Source organism: Streptopelia decaocto (genome assembly GCF_964273445.1).
Source record: "Streptopelia decaocto genome assembly, chromosome: 1".
NCBI classification, from domain to species: domain Eukaryota; kingdom Metazoa; phylum Chordata; class Aves; order Columbiformes; family Columbidae; genus Streptopelia; species Streptopelia decaocto.
The window spans coordinates 202,668,449-202,688,673 of NC_138663.1; the positions used below are offsets into that span (position 1 = coordinate 202,668,449).

At 39.0% G+C, this 20,225-nt stretch overlaps 1 protein-coding gene across 1 annotated transcript in view; it reads right to left on the reverse strand.

Moving 5' to 3' along the window:
• The window catches only part of TYR (tyrosinase), a gene marked incomplete at its 5' end in the record, with an annotated part of 50,761 nt that extends 35,867 nt beyond the window's left edge, over window positions 1-14,894 (reverse strand). The window contains 2 exons of the mRNA XM_082057812.1: window positions 4,007-4,223; window positions 14,076-14,894. Of these exons, the coding sequence (XP_081913938.1) occupies window positions 4,007-4,223; window positions 14,076-14,894 (1,036 nt within the window). The remainder of the gene's footprint in view (window positions 1-4,006; window positions 4,224-14,075) is intronic.
• Between the last annotated feature and the right edge of the window lie 5,331 nt (window positions 14,895-20,225).

Sequence of the window (20,225 nt, forward strand, 5' to 3'; positions counted from 1 at the left end):
TGTTTAGTGAAGCCAACATTATTGCCCAGTTAGAGCCACTATTCAAAAAATTCTATTTAAAATAATTGCTTTCACTTCAAGGAGAAATGTGCAAACTGCTTTTAACATGTTGCTTTTCAGTCAAAGCAGAAACTAGCCTGTCCCAGAGTGAGAGGGGCTCAGCTTCAGGGCATGTTGTTTTATTGAATAATATTGATCATTGCTGTTTATCATTGTTGTGGTTACTCTTCAGTGATATAAGTTCAGTCTCTATAGAAGCATTTTCTATTAGTCAAACACGGATTCAGCCTGTGTTGCTGGTGTCTGCTTATAGCGACGCTGATATAATACCCTTCAAAGGGTAAAGAGATTTTGTCTTCATTCTAGTACACCCAAGCATGGAAGAGCATAAAATTTTACACAGAAGTAGTTCTTCTATGTGATTTATTCTTCTAAGTGATCACAGTTGTTTTCCATTAGAGAACTAAAATTGAGGAGTAAATCTCACATTGGTGTGAATCAGAAACCACTTCATTACTGTCACTGGCTTGGTTCTGGTAATCTTTTGTAAATCTAGAGTAACCCCAGTAAAGTCAAGGAACTTACTTTGGATTTACTTTGGATCTAAAAGAGATTAGAATATGACCCGAGGTGTATTTGCACAAACTTGTGTAAGCAAGTAAAGAAGTATTCAAAAGTTTTTGCTTTGAAAAAGAAGTAAATGTTAGGAACTATAGAGTGTTAGCAGGTTTGTAAGAATGCCGTTGTACAGTAAAGCTACTTTAAAAACTTTCCATCATATTTTCCATTACCCATGTATTCTTGGCTTTGCATTGCAGTGCACTGTCTTGTTAGCTAAATAAATTAGTTGACAGAAACATATGTGTTCCTGCAGTATAAAGATGACTGTAGAAATAGTTCAGGTTAAAAAATAAAATATCCTCAAGGAAAAAAAAAGAAAAAAAAGAAAAGAAAAAGATGTTTCAGAATAACACTATGGATGATGGAATAAGCTCCATCTCCACAGTAATATCGATAAATGCCTACTGAACTATATCTGGCTCGCATTTAGACAGATTCCTCACCAGAAAAGCCACTTATCATGGAATGCTGTGGACACAGTTTCAGTCTGGTGATCTCTGGCTCTAACGAAATGTTCTTATGGAAAGAAAGGTAACATCACTCTGTTGACCTTTACTCTCCTCCATACCAGCTCCTGCATGCTGTAGATCTCCTTTAGCTAGGTTATAAAAGTTAGACAACAGTATGGGACCTGGTAATTGCCCAGGGAGTTGGATTATGAGCAAACATGGTTGCTTCCTTAACAGGATTTCCCCTAGAGAGGATCTAATGTTACGTGGGTGATGGGGTTTTTTTGTTTGTTTGTTTGCTTGTGTTTGTTTTTATTTTGTTTGTTTGTTGGGTTTTGTTTGTTTCTTGTTTTGTTTTGTTTTTTGTCTACAGAGCTTCTAAGGAGGGGACATTCATTGCCTTAGTCTTACTCTGATGATCTTTTCCTCACTGTGCTACAGATCTCCAGGATCGCTCTACATGGATCTTAGGACATGCGAAGGTCCACCTTAACTCCCAGGAGAAAAGGAACTGCTCAGTCTCTTTTCTTGCCTTTTAGAATCATACAGGAGGGATCCTATGGATGCTCTGAAAGGCTGTGGTGCTTGTCAGGGAGGGTACAACTGGATGGACTGATAAAACAGACATGCTCTGCCCCTGTGTTTAGCTAACTGGATGTGTCCAGAAGCCATGCAGCACTATGACCAAGATAATATATGCTGCTTCTGTAGCTACCTAAGCTGTATGGCTTCTGAATAATATCTAACTTGCATATATCCTCAACAACATTTATTTTTTTTTCCCCAGCATACTGGAAGAACTATCTAAATCACATGAAATCCATTAGAATCTATTGGTGGCAAACATGAAATGCCTTGTGTGGCATTTGTAGGGCTCTAAATGACCACAGTGATGGGCTGAATCTTCATAACCTCAGTTGGGTGGAAGGTGAACAGTCTTCAGCTTCTGAAGAGTTGTTAAGAGAACAAAAGAACTCACTTGGAGCAAAATTTGATCCAGAAGAGGTACTTTCACATGCAGTTACATTGCTATTACTCAGAGCTTGATGCTCTTCAAGTGCGATTGGCAGATGACACTATGGTATTAAGAAACACCAGCCGTGACTGTGCTTGCTAGCCATGAAATTAATGTGACAAAGAGACAGCAATATAGATTTTGATAGGTTAATCACACAAAAACCTATTCTGATTTTAGAGTTAAAATAACTTCTTACAGTCTCTTTGAGAACCACAGGTGCCTTCCTGATCATTGTGAAATTATGTCAAATATTTATGTTGCCTTTTTTTCAAATAACTACTGTTATTTTCAGTAGGAAAATGTATCCATTTGTATCAAATTAGTATACTTGATCTATGACTCCGTTTAGCTGTGAGTTTAGACCTGGCATCGACAAAAAGTGAGTTTTGCCCTTTCTCTGCAAGTACTCAGTGAATTATTGTTACTTAATGAGCAGTCATGATACTGAAATTTAAGTTTTGTAAATGAGAAGTTCGCTTTGACTCTGCTTCACAGTAAACCCATATGTGACTGTATAAATGTGTATAACTTTGTTTCCAATACGAGCCATGTGATGGTAGACCCTTATTATTTCATGACTTGTTTACTTCTGTTGCCTTTTATATACTCTTCCAATTCCATCCTTTGCATCTATTCACTTAGTCTATGGAGACAAATGTAAGCAAACCTCTAGTCAGTTAAGTCACTTTTTTCTTTCCCATACTTTATGTGTTTTCTGTTTTCAAAGATAGAAAGCACAGCTGTGTCCAGAACTAGAGTCACAGAATCACAGAGTAGTTTCGGTTGGAAGGCGCCTTCAAACCTCATCCAGTCCAACCCCTGCCATGAGCAGGGACATCACCCAGATCAGGTTGCTCAGAGCCCTGTCCAGCCTGGCCTGGGATGTCTCCAGGGATGGGGCATCCACCACCTCTCTGGGCCAGTGTCTCCAATCAGTTAATGTAGTTAATGTCTGGATTCTTTATTGGCTTCAGCAGAGAAATTCTACTGTTTGTTTTGGTTTTGTTTTGTTTTTTTTTTCTTCACCAGTGAAAGCTTTATGGCATTCCACACTGCTTTAAGAGGAATACTGAGCATATTAACAGCTTTCATTTCTTATCCTTACACCAATTCCTGTATCACATTGTTTTGGCCCTTGCAAAGTTCCATGCAAGCAAAAAATCTTGGGTGACATCAATAAAAGTACATCCCATTTGATTCAGCTGTTACATGATACTGCAACAATATTTATTGCTAAATACATAATGTGCTATCCTTGTTTATTAGCAATTCAATAATATTCAAAAGAGACTGGGTAGATAGTTAATTAAGAATAACTGTTCCTTTTAGCAAGGAACCCTTGCTTATTATCAAATTTGGAACATTCAAACAGGTTGGATAGTTAGGTAATTAATATAAATAACAAAATCTTTTTGGAAAAGATACTAAGGGTCACTTTTGAGGTATAACTTAGTCCCTGCTCTTTAGATTTTGGGGAGAATACTACTATTGAGTTCATAGTAGGCCTGTAGACATAACATGCCATCTGGCAGCATCCTCTTTCTCCTTTGCTGTCTATCCTGGCCTCTGAGAGACAGTGGATTCCAAGGCAAACCTGTAAGCCACAGGGATCTGTTTACAATCATGTTAGATGATCTCTTTTTTATGCAGTGCTACATTTATTTGCTATGCCTGGCACTGACTATAGCAGCAAACAAAATGACTCTTAATAAATGGATTTACCATCTGATCCAGTCTACACTTTCTATTTTCTTATAAAATGACTTTAATGTGGTTCTTTCTGTCTGTTGCTATTACAGGAAAAGCATAACTGTGATGTTTGGTGAGATTAGCTCAAACTGTTCAGAATTGAAGGACTCTAACCCCAGAGAGGATCAGTTTACAGATGGAAAGAGCATAATAGAATAAAATATATTACCTTCCAAAGTATTTCGAAAACTGTAATTTGCCATTTTATCCATGGGTTCAGATTCATACTGAGTCAGTGATAGGCAAAATTCAACTTCAGCTGAAGATGGGAGCCTTGGGGTCCTTGATTTATCGTTGTTCCCAGGATTTCGCAGTATAGGGCCTTCACTTGTGGCATTGCATAAAGTCTGTTGGCTGTTGTACTCTTCAGATCGAGTGCAAATTACCTGTATAAAACACCTTCTGTTAGCAGAGTCGCATTTGTTAACAAAAGAGGTAATTCAATTATTCTTTTTTTTAAAGGAACAAATAAAATGTACAATGAAATATGTTTGTTGCAAAACCATATATTAACTTTAAAATGTCCTCTGCGTGATTTTAATATAAAATGGGTTATTTTGTAGAAGACACCTCTCTACTACAGTACATATTTTGAAATAGTACACTAGTCTCTATCTGAAACTACCCATGTCGACTAAAGCATCAGTTCTCATTTATGTCCTTGAAAACTCACTGAGGCTAAATTCAGTGTCACCTACCAATGCAGCAGGACACAAATGGAGTTAAATCTGCTACTGCAGTTGCTAAATGGAGGTTTTTCATCTTCAACAGACTGCTGAACAAAGCCATAATCACAGATTTTTCTCACCACACAGTAAAAGAGTAAAAGAATTGTTAACTTGGAATATGAAAAAGAAATATTTTATTCTGAAAATATCTGTCTGTGCTTTGTCAGACTAAATGGGCACTTAGTTTAGCCATGTCTTGAGGATGCTGCCCATACAAAATGGGAAAAGACACTGCTTTACTTCAGAGGAATGTTCTGGGGATGAACATATATCACAAGCTGAGGTACCATCATGAAACTTATTGGGAAAGGACCTTAAGCAGACAGATGGATACAGATATTAAATACTGTCAGAAACCAACATCATTTGTATGAACGTTCTGGACTCACAAGCAAAGTCTGGCTACCATGGCATAACAAGTCATTACTTGTCAGATGAGCTATAGAAGCTGCCAGTCCAGTTTGAAACTCCTGAAAGAGTGAGGTAGTTCAAGGTACTTTTAGATGAGTCAAACTCCTTCACATTTGCCATGGGTTAAAAGTGCCTGTGCCGACTGTGTCACTAAAGTGCTGCTCAGTGTCTTTTTAAGCCACAATAACTCATTTGCTGCCTAAAGACGTGGGTGCTTTGATGATCATGAGCTTCTGTAGTAAGTCTCACTGAAACCCCTGCTTGGCCAGAGAAGTGTTGAGAATGAGAGGGAGATTTTTTGTTCATATTCTGGTACAGTAAACCTACAGGGAGTTAGTACAAGCACTAATTCATATTTCTGCTTTGTATTCAGGAACCTGTCTGACATGTAGTCAGGATAGAAGATGGAGAGAAATATAATGACACAATGACCAGTAGATCAGAGTAGAGGGTTTGGTGTGTGTGAATAGTGGTACAGCTGATGGATCTACGAAAACAAGACAGAGCAAATGTGGCTCAAAACTTCCAGGAGTTGTCTTGTATCCCTTTCAGGTGAGCTTGAGGCTCTGAACCAAAACTGTTTATTGTTGTAGTGGTGGTTTTATTTGTTTTGGTTGGTTGGTTTTTGTTGTTGCTGGTTTTTTGTTTGTTTGTTTGTTTCTGAAAAAACACCAAAATAGATAGAACTCCAAGCCACCGGAGGGCCCTTCAAAATAGGCTGTAGCTAGCAGGTAATCAGCATGGTTAATAAGAACATTGTGTAGAGAGGAACAGGTCTCATTATTGTGTGAGGCATCACAGAAGAAAACACATAACACTGGAACCTCCAGATTACTTTCATCCTGGAGACATATTTGTATTTCATGGACCAAAAGAATGAATGACAACATGAGTGAAAACAATCATCTCTGCTGTGAATGGGATGGAAGAACACTGAATTCTATCTAATGAAGGAAGTGAGTGTGAAATTCATTTCACTAGCACTTGCTGTGTACAAATTGCCAGACTGAAGCAACACTTCAGGATAACCTCTGCAGTCAATAGAGAGAGAGGTATCTCCTGAGTGTGATTCGGCCCTCCTAAGCCAGATGTCTGGTAAGTGGGATGTACTTACCTCTAGGGGTGCCTAACTCACTCCATTGACTTAGTCAATGAAAGAAAATTTATAAAAAAATCAATGCAGAAACTGTCTACAGACTGCAGTTAGCAAGGGAAACAAAATTAGGAGTGTTCAACTTAATGCTTTGCTTCTGCATTAGGATGGAATGAATCGCACCCTGGAGGCACGGATGTGCCTCTGAAGCGCCTAAAGACATAGTCAAAGGCAAGTTACTTTGCTGCCTAACTAACTTTTGAACGAGTGGAAGGAGTTGAGATGAATCCTTTTCTAAGTGATTTGACCATAAATTCACAGAAAATGTGTGACAGAGCTGGTGATATAACCTAGATGTCTTAAGAATCTGGAGTTCTTAGGTGATAAATTTCCTATGAATATGAATTTCATGAATAAATTATTCTTTTGTTTTGAGGAGATAAGAAAGCTTATCAAAGAAATTTATCCTTAGAGACTGTTCTATTAGCTGCAATCTGCCCTAGTCTATTAAACTATGAAGGTGCCCTTGGAGGTTGGAGGTAGTTGTCCAGAAGAGAGTTTCATGTGCATCTTCTCCCCAGAAGCTCACTGAGTGGGTCAGGATTGTGCCTCTAAGAAGGGCCAAGGTCAGGACTGTCTCTAAGAAGTCCCTTTTAAGAATCCTCATAGAGACGGGAGAGGTAGTGACAGGGAGAGACCTACAGGTTTAAACATAAAGGGTACCTGCGGTGCTGTTTTTATGATTGTTTTGTGTTAGTGAGAGAGTTTATTCCCATTAGAAGGAAAAAAAGGGGGATGATTCAGGCTGAGGGCGATGCTTTAGTAATTTATTTGCCTAAAAATGCACAGCCCTATGTCCCTAGAAGTGCATTAGAGAAGAACACCCATTTCTCAGTTGGCACTTGGCTCAGAAAATACATACATGTGGATTTTCTGTTTAGCTCTGTTTCCTATGAACCTTCTCTAGGTCCACATCTTCTTTTGGTTTCCCTGCTCCGCCCTCTCTTATCTTTTCATCCTCTCCATATTGCCCTGGGGATATAGCCCTGCTGGGTCCTAAAGATGAAGCACGTGCTGCCTTCAAGACCAGCTTGCTTTTCAGATATCCAGACAGGGAGTCTTCAAGCATGAGCTCGAACATATCTAAATAAAGAAACATTTCCCCTTTGCTATGTTTATCTATTTCAGTGGGATTCAATACAACTATTAATGTTGTGAGACTTATAAATTGTTAGAGTGCTATTTGTTTTTTCCAGTTATGTCTCAGTGTAGCCCTCCTTTACTGTCTGACTACCAGAATTCAACCTAAAAAGAAGCCAGATGGTATCTGGTAACTCATGGTCAAGACATGCCAGCATAAGGGGCAGGGATGAAAATGCTACCTGTGACCTTCTGCTACTATTTGTTCTGAGTTAAAAATTAAAGTCTGGTCGTAAAATTAGCCAAGATGTTTTTCCAAAAAGGTGTAACTTAGGTAATATAAATTATGGGTCTATCCTGAAACTATAATTTGCTGTTTTATCAGTCATGTGATGTGTAAGAGGTAACAGAACATAGGTCAGTTAAATGGTTCTTTCTGTATGTAATCTGCATAAAACACACTCAAAATAGGTCACATCGTTGCCTTCTTTTCATTCAGCAGGAGGACTTTCTACTAGGAGCATGCTGCTTCAACACAAGATTTTTTTTTTCTTTTCAGAATAGTCCTGAGCAAATTTCTCAGTTCACACTGGACAAAGCTTCATATTCAAACTGCACCCAGTGCCTGCTCTCCTGCATCTGTAAATTCACTGGCTCCAGGGAAATTGTCAGGAAGATACTCCGAGGAAAGCTTATGTAAGTATTAATGTTAGCAGAGCAATTGCCAGTAGATGGCAGTCCAGAATACACAGCATCGCTCCTGGACCCCGTAGCATCCAGCGAAAAATAAATCTCTTCGTGCACTGCAGTTGAAATCTTTAGCACAGCTCTTTGTATCATTTCTTAGAAAACAGACTGTAAGTGTGCAGCAGCATTGCTGCTGTCTCACACCTTTTCACAAATGGGAAAGCCTTTCTTCTTTTAGTTTGCAGCTGCTTGCACAGACCAGCCCCCGTGCCTAAATAAAGTGGATTGCATTACAAGAGTCTTTAGTCATTTGTCTGTTATTTTAAAATGCAAAGCTTTGGGGGTTTTGGTGACAAATTCTTTGTGATTGCTTTGGTCTTATCAGATCTGCACTCACAGGGGCACGCAATAGAAAAAATATATACCTAAACACTTGGAAAGAGGTGCTTTTGTATGCCATTGAAATAGCTGCTCACCAACAAAGTGATCTGAAGCTCCTCAGTTTGCTGGGGAAGTACAGCCACTCAATGAGTTAATCCTCACCTCTGCTCCTTCAGACCTGGTCCCTTGCTCTGCTCCTCTTCTGACCCCACGTAGCAGGAGCCCACCCCCATCCAGAACCTATATCAGCATGTTTACATAATGTTATTCTCCAGGTTAAAACAGCCTAAAAGAACCACTTCAGACTACAGCCAGGGAAACCACATGCCTTGCTTCTCCATATTGCCCATGCCAGCTCTCCCAAGGGGGTCGTGTGGGAACTTTCTGGCTCCTTGACACATCCTCATGTTTCTGTTTGTCCTCCGTGAAGTCCGGACTACTGAACTGGAGCCTTGGGTCCCACTATGCGGCCAAAAGAGATTTTGCACTGATTCATTGCCTTTCTCTGTCTTTCTCCAATTATTCTCACATTCTTGCTTGGGAACAGCATTAAAGTACAGCCCTCACACTAGATTTTAAAATATTTGGCAATTGTAAAGAGGTTTAACTTTTACTTTTTTTTTTTTTATGCATTGGGGCTTGGCATAATCTAATCCTAATTAAGTGACATCCAAAAACTGTTTTCTCACCAAACTGAGAAAATTCAAGGGAATCCCCAAATAACCCACAACAGAACAAACCATTCTTTGGGAGCTTGCTTTTATAGGCAGAATTTAAAAGGTGCTCTATCTATAGCGGACCAAAAGGTTTTTAAGAAGTTGTGTATATTTGTACCTGGTTCTTCATGTGTTCCTGAGTATTAGCAGGAAAGGTAAAATAGGCAGAAGACTGAATAAAGAGAAGAAAATTTGCAAAGCAAAGCTTCAAAGAAATTCTGAGAAACATCTTTGAGCAAGGATAAGGTCATTAATTATCTTTCTGTGTACGCATTAACTGGAGGAGCTGTGAAACTCCAGCTAAAAGCGAATGAGACAAACATGAAGTGACAGCACTGAAACAAACCCAGAGCCTTCAAGGTATTTTCTCAGCCTTCAGTAAAAGCTGGCTGAGTTTCATCTCTTTGCTCAGGGGCAGCCCAGAACTGGGGGGGTAACATACACCCCATTCACCACCTTAAAATGGTGCTGGAATGGAGTAGGAAACTCTATTTTCAATTACTGCTGAAATATTCCTGCTCTCTGGCTGTCTCTGTGCTGTTGTGTTGTTAGTGTTGCTGTCTCCATGTCTACCGCAAATTCACATCTCTATAGATAGGCTTCCTTCTCTGGTGAATTATTAACAAAATCCAATGTTTAATGAAATTCCTTAGCTATTAATTTATACACTTCTGAAGATGTTTATCTTTCACACTGCACGACTCCTGAGAAAGCAGGGCTACATACTAGAGAACAGCCCAGCAACATCTCTGCTGTCACCCACTCATGATCCCGTGGAAGAAGGGGTACCACTTTGAGGTAACAGTGACACAAAGATGCTGAGGATACTGGAGTGGCTGCTCCTGCTGTGCACAGATCCTGATTTCCTCAGGCTGTGGTACTGAGATGTGACATAGGGAGAACGTTTCAAATTTATAATCCATGTAAGCATATCATTAGGAGACCAGTCTTGATAGACTCCAATTTTACAGTTACCATTTGGGCTATTGGTGTGTTTGTTTGTTTGTTTGTTTCAATTTACCAGCTTGTAGCTGGCACCAAAATCTATTAAGTTGCAATAAAAAATAAAGTAACTGAGTTCACGAGATACACAGGCATCCACAGCAGATGCATGTAAGTCTTCGACTGATTTAAGAATCTGAACTGTTGGCTTCTGGTGTTTGTATTTTTGAAAATTTCTTGCAGTGTTTAAAGGTGCACAGAAAATACTGCTCCAAATGATCTCAGACTATCCAGCTAACAATACAGGTCCCTGATAAACTGCGCTTAAAATTAAATGTGTCTGAGTAGCTACATTTTATATTTCTTATGAAGTCATATGTTCAGGTAATGATTCTAAAGTACCATCATTATTAGTTCAGGAGCATTATATCCATTTTCTATTTGTGTAACTTGTTTCTCTTTTTCAGTAGCTTTGCATTTGTGAAAGTGACACAGAATGAAGTGCTGAGGGAAATTCTTGGTGCTTGCAACAAAGAATTGGCTGCAGGCTTACACCAGCACATCTGAGAGCAGACAGCTCTCCACGTTATGCAATTACTTCTCTCATGTCACTCTTCTTTTAGGAGAGACAAAATACAGGGGACTAAAGTTGGTGGTATAGCCTGCTTGCCACAATTACAAGACTAAACCAGCACTTACATTCTCCTGCTTTATTTTCTTCATCATCTGTCTAGCACGCTGTGGGGATCTCCAAATTCTAATGTTAACTGTCAGCAGAAAGATTCTGCTTTTATTTGCAGAAGGCTTTTTATGCATTTGTAACTCCACTGATTTTAGTTATTTCTCCAAACTAGCTTTGGTGTGGAGGAGAGCAGAATTTCACCTGAGGCGTGATAATATTTTCTTTTAGCAAATCTATTGTCTTGAGTTATAGAAACGACACTAAAATAAAAAGCTCTCAAAATGTCATGGAAGATCTCAGTTTCCCATATAGCTTTTTGTTAAGTCAATATAGAATTACAAAAATTGGTAAAGCATTAGTAGGTTTCATGCAGTCCTAATTCTGAATATAATGCTTGAATCATCACAAACAAGTAACTGAAAACATGAGAAAATCCTTCCCACCTACCCTAAAACATGAGCAAAGCAAACAAATAAAAACACTGAAGATTCCTGATAGCCTTGCTGGCAAAAACAGAGGCAAGAATCAGAAGTTTCACTTAGATGATAAAGATGGGAAAAATGTAGACAGATAATTCACTCAGCTAAGTGATGACAGCAGCATGTTGGAGAAAAAGTAAGGCAAAAGCAAGAATTTCAGCATGTATTCATGGATATCCATGTTGCCATGGCAACTTCTCAATGGAATAAAGTATTTTCTCCTTTCTTTAGGGATTTAAAAAAAAAAAAAGAGAGACGCTGTTCTGCAAATAGGCACTTCCCCCCCCCCCCCCTTTTTTTTTTTTTTAATAAATCTATAACTATTTATTAACATACCGGGCTTTGGAAAGAGAATTAAACTTCTAAATAGGACACCATATTATGGAATATTATCCAAAAGGTTTCTCTCACCCTCTTTTTATTTTGAGTGTTTATTAAAAGCCTAAATTCCTTTACATTTCTAGATTTTTTTTTTCTTTTTTTTTTTCTTTTTTTTTTTTTTTTTTTTTATCTTGATGTTTAGCTACAGGGCTTGGGTAATCAGCATATTCTGCAGCAGATCTATGGCTGTTTTCCGGTTCCAGATAAGGCTATTTTTGTTTCCCTTTGATTTTCTGGAGTGAGATTCTCAATTCTTACTTTGTGCTACTTGAAGGAACTGTATTTACTGTTATTCTATCATAAGCAACTGTTTAAATTTGGATTCAAGGCTAATAAACAAATATCACTTTGTATTGTACCTTCATCCTAAACCACTGACTGAAAATACAGATCTGTTCAATCTTTCATTCTTTCTCTAGATAAGACAGCAGAGATATACATAGATAGAAGATGTTAAAGAGGAATAATACCTCTTGAAGATAAAGTTATTTTGGAAATTTTGATGAGTGTGTAAAACGTCCAGAAGCAGCTGAAAAATATAAGTGATAAGGACCCTTTTGCAGAAATTGCTCGGAAAACTTCAGCATACACTGACATTGAATGTGTTCTAAATATAGCAGATTTTTTATTGTCGCACCTATTGAATTATACATAAATACCTGTTAAAACAACTTGTTTCATAAAAAATGTATTTATTTTCAGAATATATTTGTGGGAATTGACCTTAAATGAGAAGCTATAAACCTGACCTTATCTTAAATATATTCATTGCTACTCAAAAATTTTCTGGGTACTTATTAACAGGATGGAAAAATTTTAATAATCTGCATATCATTAATAATAGTTTTGAAAATATAAGCTAAACGTAACTGTCTGACCCCTCCAGGTCTTTTAGAAAATTCTGCTAACAACTTGCTGATCCTTTTGTACTAACTGCCTCCTGCTACCTTGGTGATCTTATCCAATATACTGTATTGATAGCTCCACTTGACACAAGTAACCGGTGCAGTTTTAGTTTCAATTAATCCACTTTAACACTTGTGTCATTTTCACATAACTCTTTATTCAGCTCAGTGCAGAACAGCTACAGATCCACTTCATTCTGGTAATACAGTCTAATTAAGTTAGTAGAGTTCATCCAGAGTAATACTGTTAGAAATGAGCAGAATCTTAGAAAATGGGATGAAATTACATGTTTGTAGCAATGTTTATTTTATGGGTATGCTTACACTAGTAAATTAAAATGTGGTCAGGAAATTTCTCTGCTATTGAGGCCAAATGGCATGAAATAATCCATTTCTATGCCAGTAAAGTCACCTTCATTTCCCAAAAAGGGTGGCTGTATGCAGGCGTTCTCCTGAGAATGGTCCCTGAAAACTACTTGTTTGGGAGAGAACTAGACAATGCATGCAAAATGTATGCCAGAGAATCTCCTAAAATAGATCTGATACAGTACCTGGGAATGCTTGAATTTACAGGTATATACACAGCCTATATTATTCAAAGGGCACAAATCAAGTCTAAACTCAATACAACCAGCCCGGTAAGCCCAGGTAGTTGCTGGTTTATAATGCCAGAATTTCACAGAGCTGCTGCAGCTTGTATCTCTCACTTTCCATCAAATCACTGAAACTGTCCAGCCTTCATTAGGGCTGTTGCTGCAGAAATATACAGAACAAAGATGGATTTACACCACCATAATCACAGACTTCAGAGCCAGAAGTGACTGCTGCTATTGTCAGGATGGAGTGTATTTGCGGAAGCCAATAGACCTTTGTCACTGTATTTCAGATGATGTGGTAGTAATGAGCAAGACATAAAAAAAGCCTAGAAGCTCTCAGTGTTACAACACCACAACATAATTCAGCTATATAAGACCGTGCAAACTATGTAAATATGTAGATTTACTTTGATTTACAGGGTAATTTTCAGTGTTTTTAATTGGCAGGAATAGCTACTGAGTATACTTCTTGGTTCCTTCGAGCTACAGAGATTATTTCTTGTATTTCTTTTGAAATACTAACGTGAATTACACATCTGGTTCTTCTGTGCTCTAAAGAACTATTTTCTTTGTTTGTTTGTTTGTTTTAAAGATGAAAACAGATTAGCTTAATTCAGTAGTTTTTAACTCTTGAATGGAGGAATGCACTGGGAGAGAAGTAACATGTCTGAAAAATCTTTGCTTCTATTGCCATAATTCAGTTACCAATAGTCTTGCAATGGTTGTGTGCTTGCAATTTGTGTACATAACTCTTGCTTTTTCTCACCTGAATGCTCCAACAGACCCAAGCCTGTTTAGCCTGCTAAAGGCCGTGTTTGGACACAAAGGTGTAACTTTCCTCCTTCCACCTTAACTTTAGGTTCTTAATTAAGCGGCCTAAATCCTACAGTCAGAGACAGAAGAGACAAAGAGATAAACAGCTCTAAATGACTATCAAGTCCATATAAAATGTAGTTTTCTCTCTGGTAGTGCTTACTTCATCTCCAGGAATGTCTAAGGAAATGCAGTATGGCTAATTGCCCAGCTTGTGCACCTCACTTAAGTGCCTGAAGTCAGGCAGGATAATTCCCTTCCCCTTCCCCTTGGCCTGTCCTTACCTGCCACGAGGAGAAGAAGGATGCTGGGCTGAGTAGATTAGGGTTGGTGGGATGTCTGCCGCCCATGTATTCATCAGTGCAGACCACACAGTCCTCTGCATCTCGCCAGTCCCAGTAGGGGATGGTGAAGTTCTCATCTCCTGTTATCTTCTGGATCTCACGTTCCCACATCAGCAGAAAGACCCGATGCCAAGGCAGAAAACCAGGGGCTTCATGGGCAAAATCGATGTCCCGCCACACATTGGACCCACCTAAGAGTGTGTCTCGAGAGGCATAATAATGCATCCATACAAAGAGATCGTACACGTTGATGTTTCTGAACATGGGATTGGAGCCATTTTTCATCTGAGTATAAGTGCCAGTAGCAATAACATAGTCCCGGCTAGGAATGTTCTTTGCCAAATTAAGGTAGGCAAGAAACTTGTTCTTCTCAGTGCTGGAGAGCTGGAAGATATTTCTTCTTGTTCTCAGTCGCCTTTCAGTGCAATTGAGACCTGAGAAACCAAACTTGCACTCCCCACAGTTGAATCCCATGAAGTTGCCTTCGCATTTACATGTTCGGTTGTAAAATACAGAGGGCCAGTCCTCTCTGTCATCCACTCCTGAGAAAGGGAACTGTGGTCCCAGTGGAGCCTGAGAGAGAAGGATGTTCTGGCAGGACCCTCTGTTGGAAAGCTCCCCACAAGGGGACCCATCTCCGTCCCAGAGGGGACAGCACTCTTTCCTCAGCAAGTTCTGTGTGTTTGCACAGACTCTGGGGAATTGTCCGGTGGACGGCTGAAGGATGACTAGCAGAAAACCCATGGCAAAGAAAAACATCCTCACAGAGCAGCAGGAGAGCATCGATGTTACGCTTCAGTGCATGGAGCACTCTCTCTGACCCCTCCAAAGTCCTGAGTGTGAAAGAAATTCCTTCCCTCCACCAGGAATGCTTCACTGCTGACTTCTGCTACAGTGCACCCTCCAGCGCACCCCCATTCCTACCCTGGATGCATTTACACACAGAATACTCTTCAGGGTTAATCTGATTATCACATGTTCTGGGTGAAAAGCAAGTGACTTTTTTCCCCACCCCCTACAGGTTTCAAAATACAGGCAATTATTATAAACTTTCGTCTTCTGCCTAGCACATGATTGCTTTCCTCTGGCAATTCAAGAGGAAGTAAAATTAAAATTCGGACACAGAAACAATTGTCAGCTCTTTGAATTCTTTCTTTTACAATATGATTCAGAGTAAATGGTTTAAAAAAAGACACAGAAGAGTTAAATAAGAACAGTGAACCTAAAAATGAGAAAATACACAGTTTGGTGGTACAGTTTTTAAGAGGAGGCAAACATAAAATGTGGTCAGTTTAAGTGTGAAAAAATGATAGAACCAGAGTAAATGGTTTGGCCTGTCACTTTTATATTTCAGTGTAAGCTACCTGTCTTGGGCCACCATCCAGCAAAGTAACTTCACAAGGGAAGAGATAAACTTTTCAGAAAAAAATAATTCCTTTTTCTTCTAGAATACATAGCCCTTTGAAAGTTAATGACACACTGAAATTTGCACCCAAATCTTCCCTGAAGTTTTGTGGAGAATACAGGCAATCTGCCAACAGATTTTCAGAAGGCACTTCAAGCAGTCATCTCCGGACTTGAAAAACAAACCTCAGCTCCGGTTTTTCTGCCATCAGACAGTTTGCAAACACCATGTTCTTTACTCAACAAGTTACTGGGCAGCCTCCAGACTATGCATGCCTTTCTTCTTATACATTGGTCTGATCAGAGCTAATAGAGTTCTATGGATGGCATTTACATCCTTTGAAGTTGCCCCTTGAAGCAAAGGGACAGCAGTTATTTCATAGCTGCCAAATTGCACATGACTTATCCACAGTTTTCTTCAGCTAGCACTGTGTGAATTATTTCCCTATGTTATGGGAGAATCCCAGCAGTGTAGGAACAACATATAGGCAGAGGAAGCAAGAACTTTGCTGTGAAATGATGCCTTTGCTGGCATCAGCAGGTCATCACATGACCGTGCTGAGGAGCACGAGGTGCCTTAATCCTGGCAGCTTCTACACGTCAGGTATTCCAGGAGATTATCCCCTAGTCCCACTGCCAGGGAGCCTGCGATGGGGGAGCTTGGAGAAAGAGCTGCAAAGGAAAAAGAGTTGATTTTTCAGAAAATATTTTTAACCACAGGCTGATGATTACTACTGCTTGATTGATTCTCCTGCTTTCCATGCTAGGTTTGTAAACCAGGTTTAATCACAGAAATGTTTCTTGTTTGATTTTATTTTCTCTGTATCTGGTTGTTTGGGAAGCCTTTGCAATTTATTTCATTTACTGTTCCTCCCATGAAATGTAGTTCAAAACTACGTAGGGAAGCTGCAGGGATTGGGAAAGGCTTGCGGTACAGACTCATAGTGAACCAGAAAAGTCCTCAAGTATATATTTAGACAAATGGTCATACACACAAATACATTTAATGTTCTAATATTATATTCAAATGAGATTTTATGTTCAACATTAAAAAATATGAATCCAAGCCTTGACAGTTGTCATGTGACAAGTTTCTGAAGCAGCTGGTTAACAGAAGACTCCTCTATGAAATGGTATGAATGAGAAACTCTGGATGAGGAGTGTGACTGAGGATCAGCACACACCCTTCTTGACCTACTATTGATCAGAGTCCTGTTTTGAATAACTGTCAGTGATTCAGATACTATTTGAGAAATCAACCTTTTCATATATCAACAACCATAAGCATTAAACAAGTAATAAAACATGTGTTCCTGTTCCCATGTATGACTGTAGCGTCACCAAAACATGAGACAGGCATTCCTTACATGCTTCATTTGGGCAAAATTTTCTTCATTAAAAGACCTCATGGGACTTTCCTCCTCTCTTGTGCTTCAACTCAGCACTCTTTATTTCATTGTTCATCTAACAAAGTGATCATTTCTGCATGGAGTTTGTGCATAAGTTGAATTTAGTCTTTTTGACTGAGAACACTTTCCCTTGCATTCTGCCAGTGGGTTGGCATAATCTTGCTATATGCTCTTAAAGACCCATTTCTCACACCTGGATCCTCACATTTGAATATAGGCCAAAACTTATTCATTTAAGGTCTGCAAATGCTTGGTGGACAATAAGATCAGCACGGCTAAGGCAAACCACTTTCTTTATCCAAGAACAGGAAAGATGGGGATTTGGTGGCCACATGCAAATTTACTTGATTCCAGAGCATAAATGACCAGTAATCACTTCACAGTTGCATCTCATAGAGGCAACATTCAACAACAAATCAACATGGGGCTCTGCCTCATGTCCCTAAATCTCAACTCCACCTCAAGGTTTGCAACTGGATTAGTTAAAGTATTGGTCTGGTAGAGTAACACAGTAATGACAGCATTTAAAATAAAACTTACATTTTCATTATGAGGTTCTTAAGGGCTTTATAAAGACATCAGCAGTTATTGGAAGGGAAAACCCCAGACACAAAGTAGTGAGATATCTCTTTGAAGTTCACATACTGGCTTGCTTGTGGCCTTAGGATCAGATTTTCAGCACCATGCTGCAATGGTAAACCATGTACACAGCCTGCTGCTTTCTGATATGGTTATGGACAAAAAAAAAAGCAACATTCCAAATAGAAAACCATGGCATTGAATAGGGGTTCATATTACCTCATAAAAGTAACTCTTGGTCTCCTCAGATCTGACTGGGCTGATCTTCAAAAGATTATTTCTTCTTTATGGAAGATGTTACAGAAAATTTCAATTCTGGGATGCTGATACTGAAGTAATCAAAGTTTCAAGTAATATTAGTGGGTTTAAAAAAATTCTGGTAGCTGGATAACACCAAGAAGAAAGTATCTCTCAATATTTCTTGTTAGAACTTTTTAGGAATTCTGTGGGGATTTTGAGGTCCAGTTATCTGTGTTGAGTGGGGAAAAAAATGAAACCTGGGATGGTAAAGTGGAAAAGAATGTTATTGCAATTATTTTAAAAGTAAAGTGTGGAACTGTAAAGAAACAAAGTCTGGACAGAAAAAGTTGGTGCCACTCAGTTCCAGTGGAACAAAAAAATTGTCAAGAGAAAAAGTGAAAAAAATACATGGTTATTTGAGATGGATAAGTACAAAGACCTTTTTGACAATGAGAGAGCACTGAAAAAATTGAAGGGAAGACAGTCTACTAACCACCCAGGAAATGCATTCTGACAAACCGGTAGGTTCAGATTGTGCTCTCTCTGATCCTTACATGCTACTTGCTGTTCAGCATCAGCATCCTTACACATCCTGCACAAAGCACCTGGTTTCAGGTGTTTTCCTGAGCTCCTGCTGAGCTCGCATTTCACGTAGCAGAAGGACAAAGCATCACTGTTTTCCCTTGCCCCATGACCCATGTGCCAGATGGAGCTATCAGGCTCCTCAGCGGTTTGCCAGTGGGCCAAATTTGGCTCCTAGCCTCCAGGAGGAAGAAAACAGGAGTGGATGTAGGATGTTGACACGTCATAGATACTATTTTGTGGTCAGAATGGAAAATCTGTCTCCTGGTTTCTAATAAAAGGGGAGGAGAAGTTTAGGAAGAGTCCTGCTTATCATTAAAAACCATGAAGCATCTATATCTTTAAACATTATAGAAGGAAGAGGAAAATATCCAATTTCTATTTATAATCAACTTTTTATCCTTAGGTCAGAAAGAAAATCAAGTTTCTGTTTAAAAAGAATTTTACTAAGTTTATTCCTACTAATCAAAGCTTTTTACTAAGAAGCAGATTAGAAATTCCCAGAAGCTTTTTTTGTCTAAGCTGAAGACCTCCCCACGTTCTGGTATGATATTTAAAGATAAGGTTTAAAAATGCTGCTAGATGTACTAAAGTAGCACAGTTCCAGGCTGAAAAACTATTTTGAATGCTGTATTTAATCAACTTTTAACTCAGAAGCAGCATACCTAATCTGTAGTCTACACAGCTGATGGTCTGATATATGCAACCATGGGTACATTCAGCCATGAGTAGGATGTTGGGCCCCTAATCTGAAGTTCAGTACAAGATTCAATTAATCTTGGCTTGTGCAGCAGTTCAAAGCACTCCTGACACCCCAGCCAGCCTTAGCCCTGAACTCTTGCAGAAAGAATTCACAGGTGTAGTTGGTTTCCCAGGCTAAAGTTGTGTTCTCATAGTTATGGATAACAATCTTTGCAATGGTGAATCAATCCCCTTACTGATCCTAATGTAACCTGGTCCATGCATAAATCTCCAGTCCCAGCATTCTTGAATCAGTCAAAGGCTGCTGCTACAGTTTTATGGGTTTTGTACTGCATGTAAAGAGAAGCAATACCTGTTCTAGCAAAACCATAAGGGTGTGAACAGATAATACTTGATCAGTTACAAATCCTGCTGGAACAAAGTTAGCCTATCCATTTTAACAACATTGAATCAGTGAGTTTTAATGGATCAGTGCTTATATTATAAGGCCATGTTATTTTTGACCTGATACGGGGAGCCATAAAGACAGACTAAGTGCACCAGAAAACAGATATTGAAACTGGTCTAAAAACATAGGCTAAATATTACAGGCAACACCTAGAAGCGTGAAAAAGTCATTGGTCTGCAGTCCAAAGCAAGAAAGAAGGTGCACTGATTAATCAGAGCAATAAAAGTATGCAAGCAGCAGCAAAAGACAAAAGGCAGTTTTATCTTGTGTCCTGGCTTTGGCTCAGATAGACTTAATTTTCTTCCTAGTAGCTGATATAGTGCTGTGTTTTGGATTTAGTATGAGAATAATGTTGATAATACACTGATGTTTTGGTTGTTGCTACGTAGTCAATGGCTTTTCAGTGTCTCACACAGTTCCAGGTGCACAAGAAGCTGGGAGGCAACACAGCCAGGACAACAGATCCAAACTGACCAAAGGGATATTCCATACCATATGATGTCATGCCCAGCATATATTTAGGGGGAAGATTATATTAAAGTAGTTTCCGACTTATCCATCTATAATCTGAATGATTTGGGTTTTTACTGCAGGTGACACAATACCTATCTGATGTCTATCAGTGTTGATGACAGAAGAACATCTTAGGGGGATGCTGGAGCAATAATTTCTGTAGTTCTATTACACTCATCCTATGATTCACATCTGCTTTCAGGTATTTGCTGA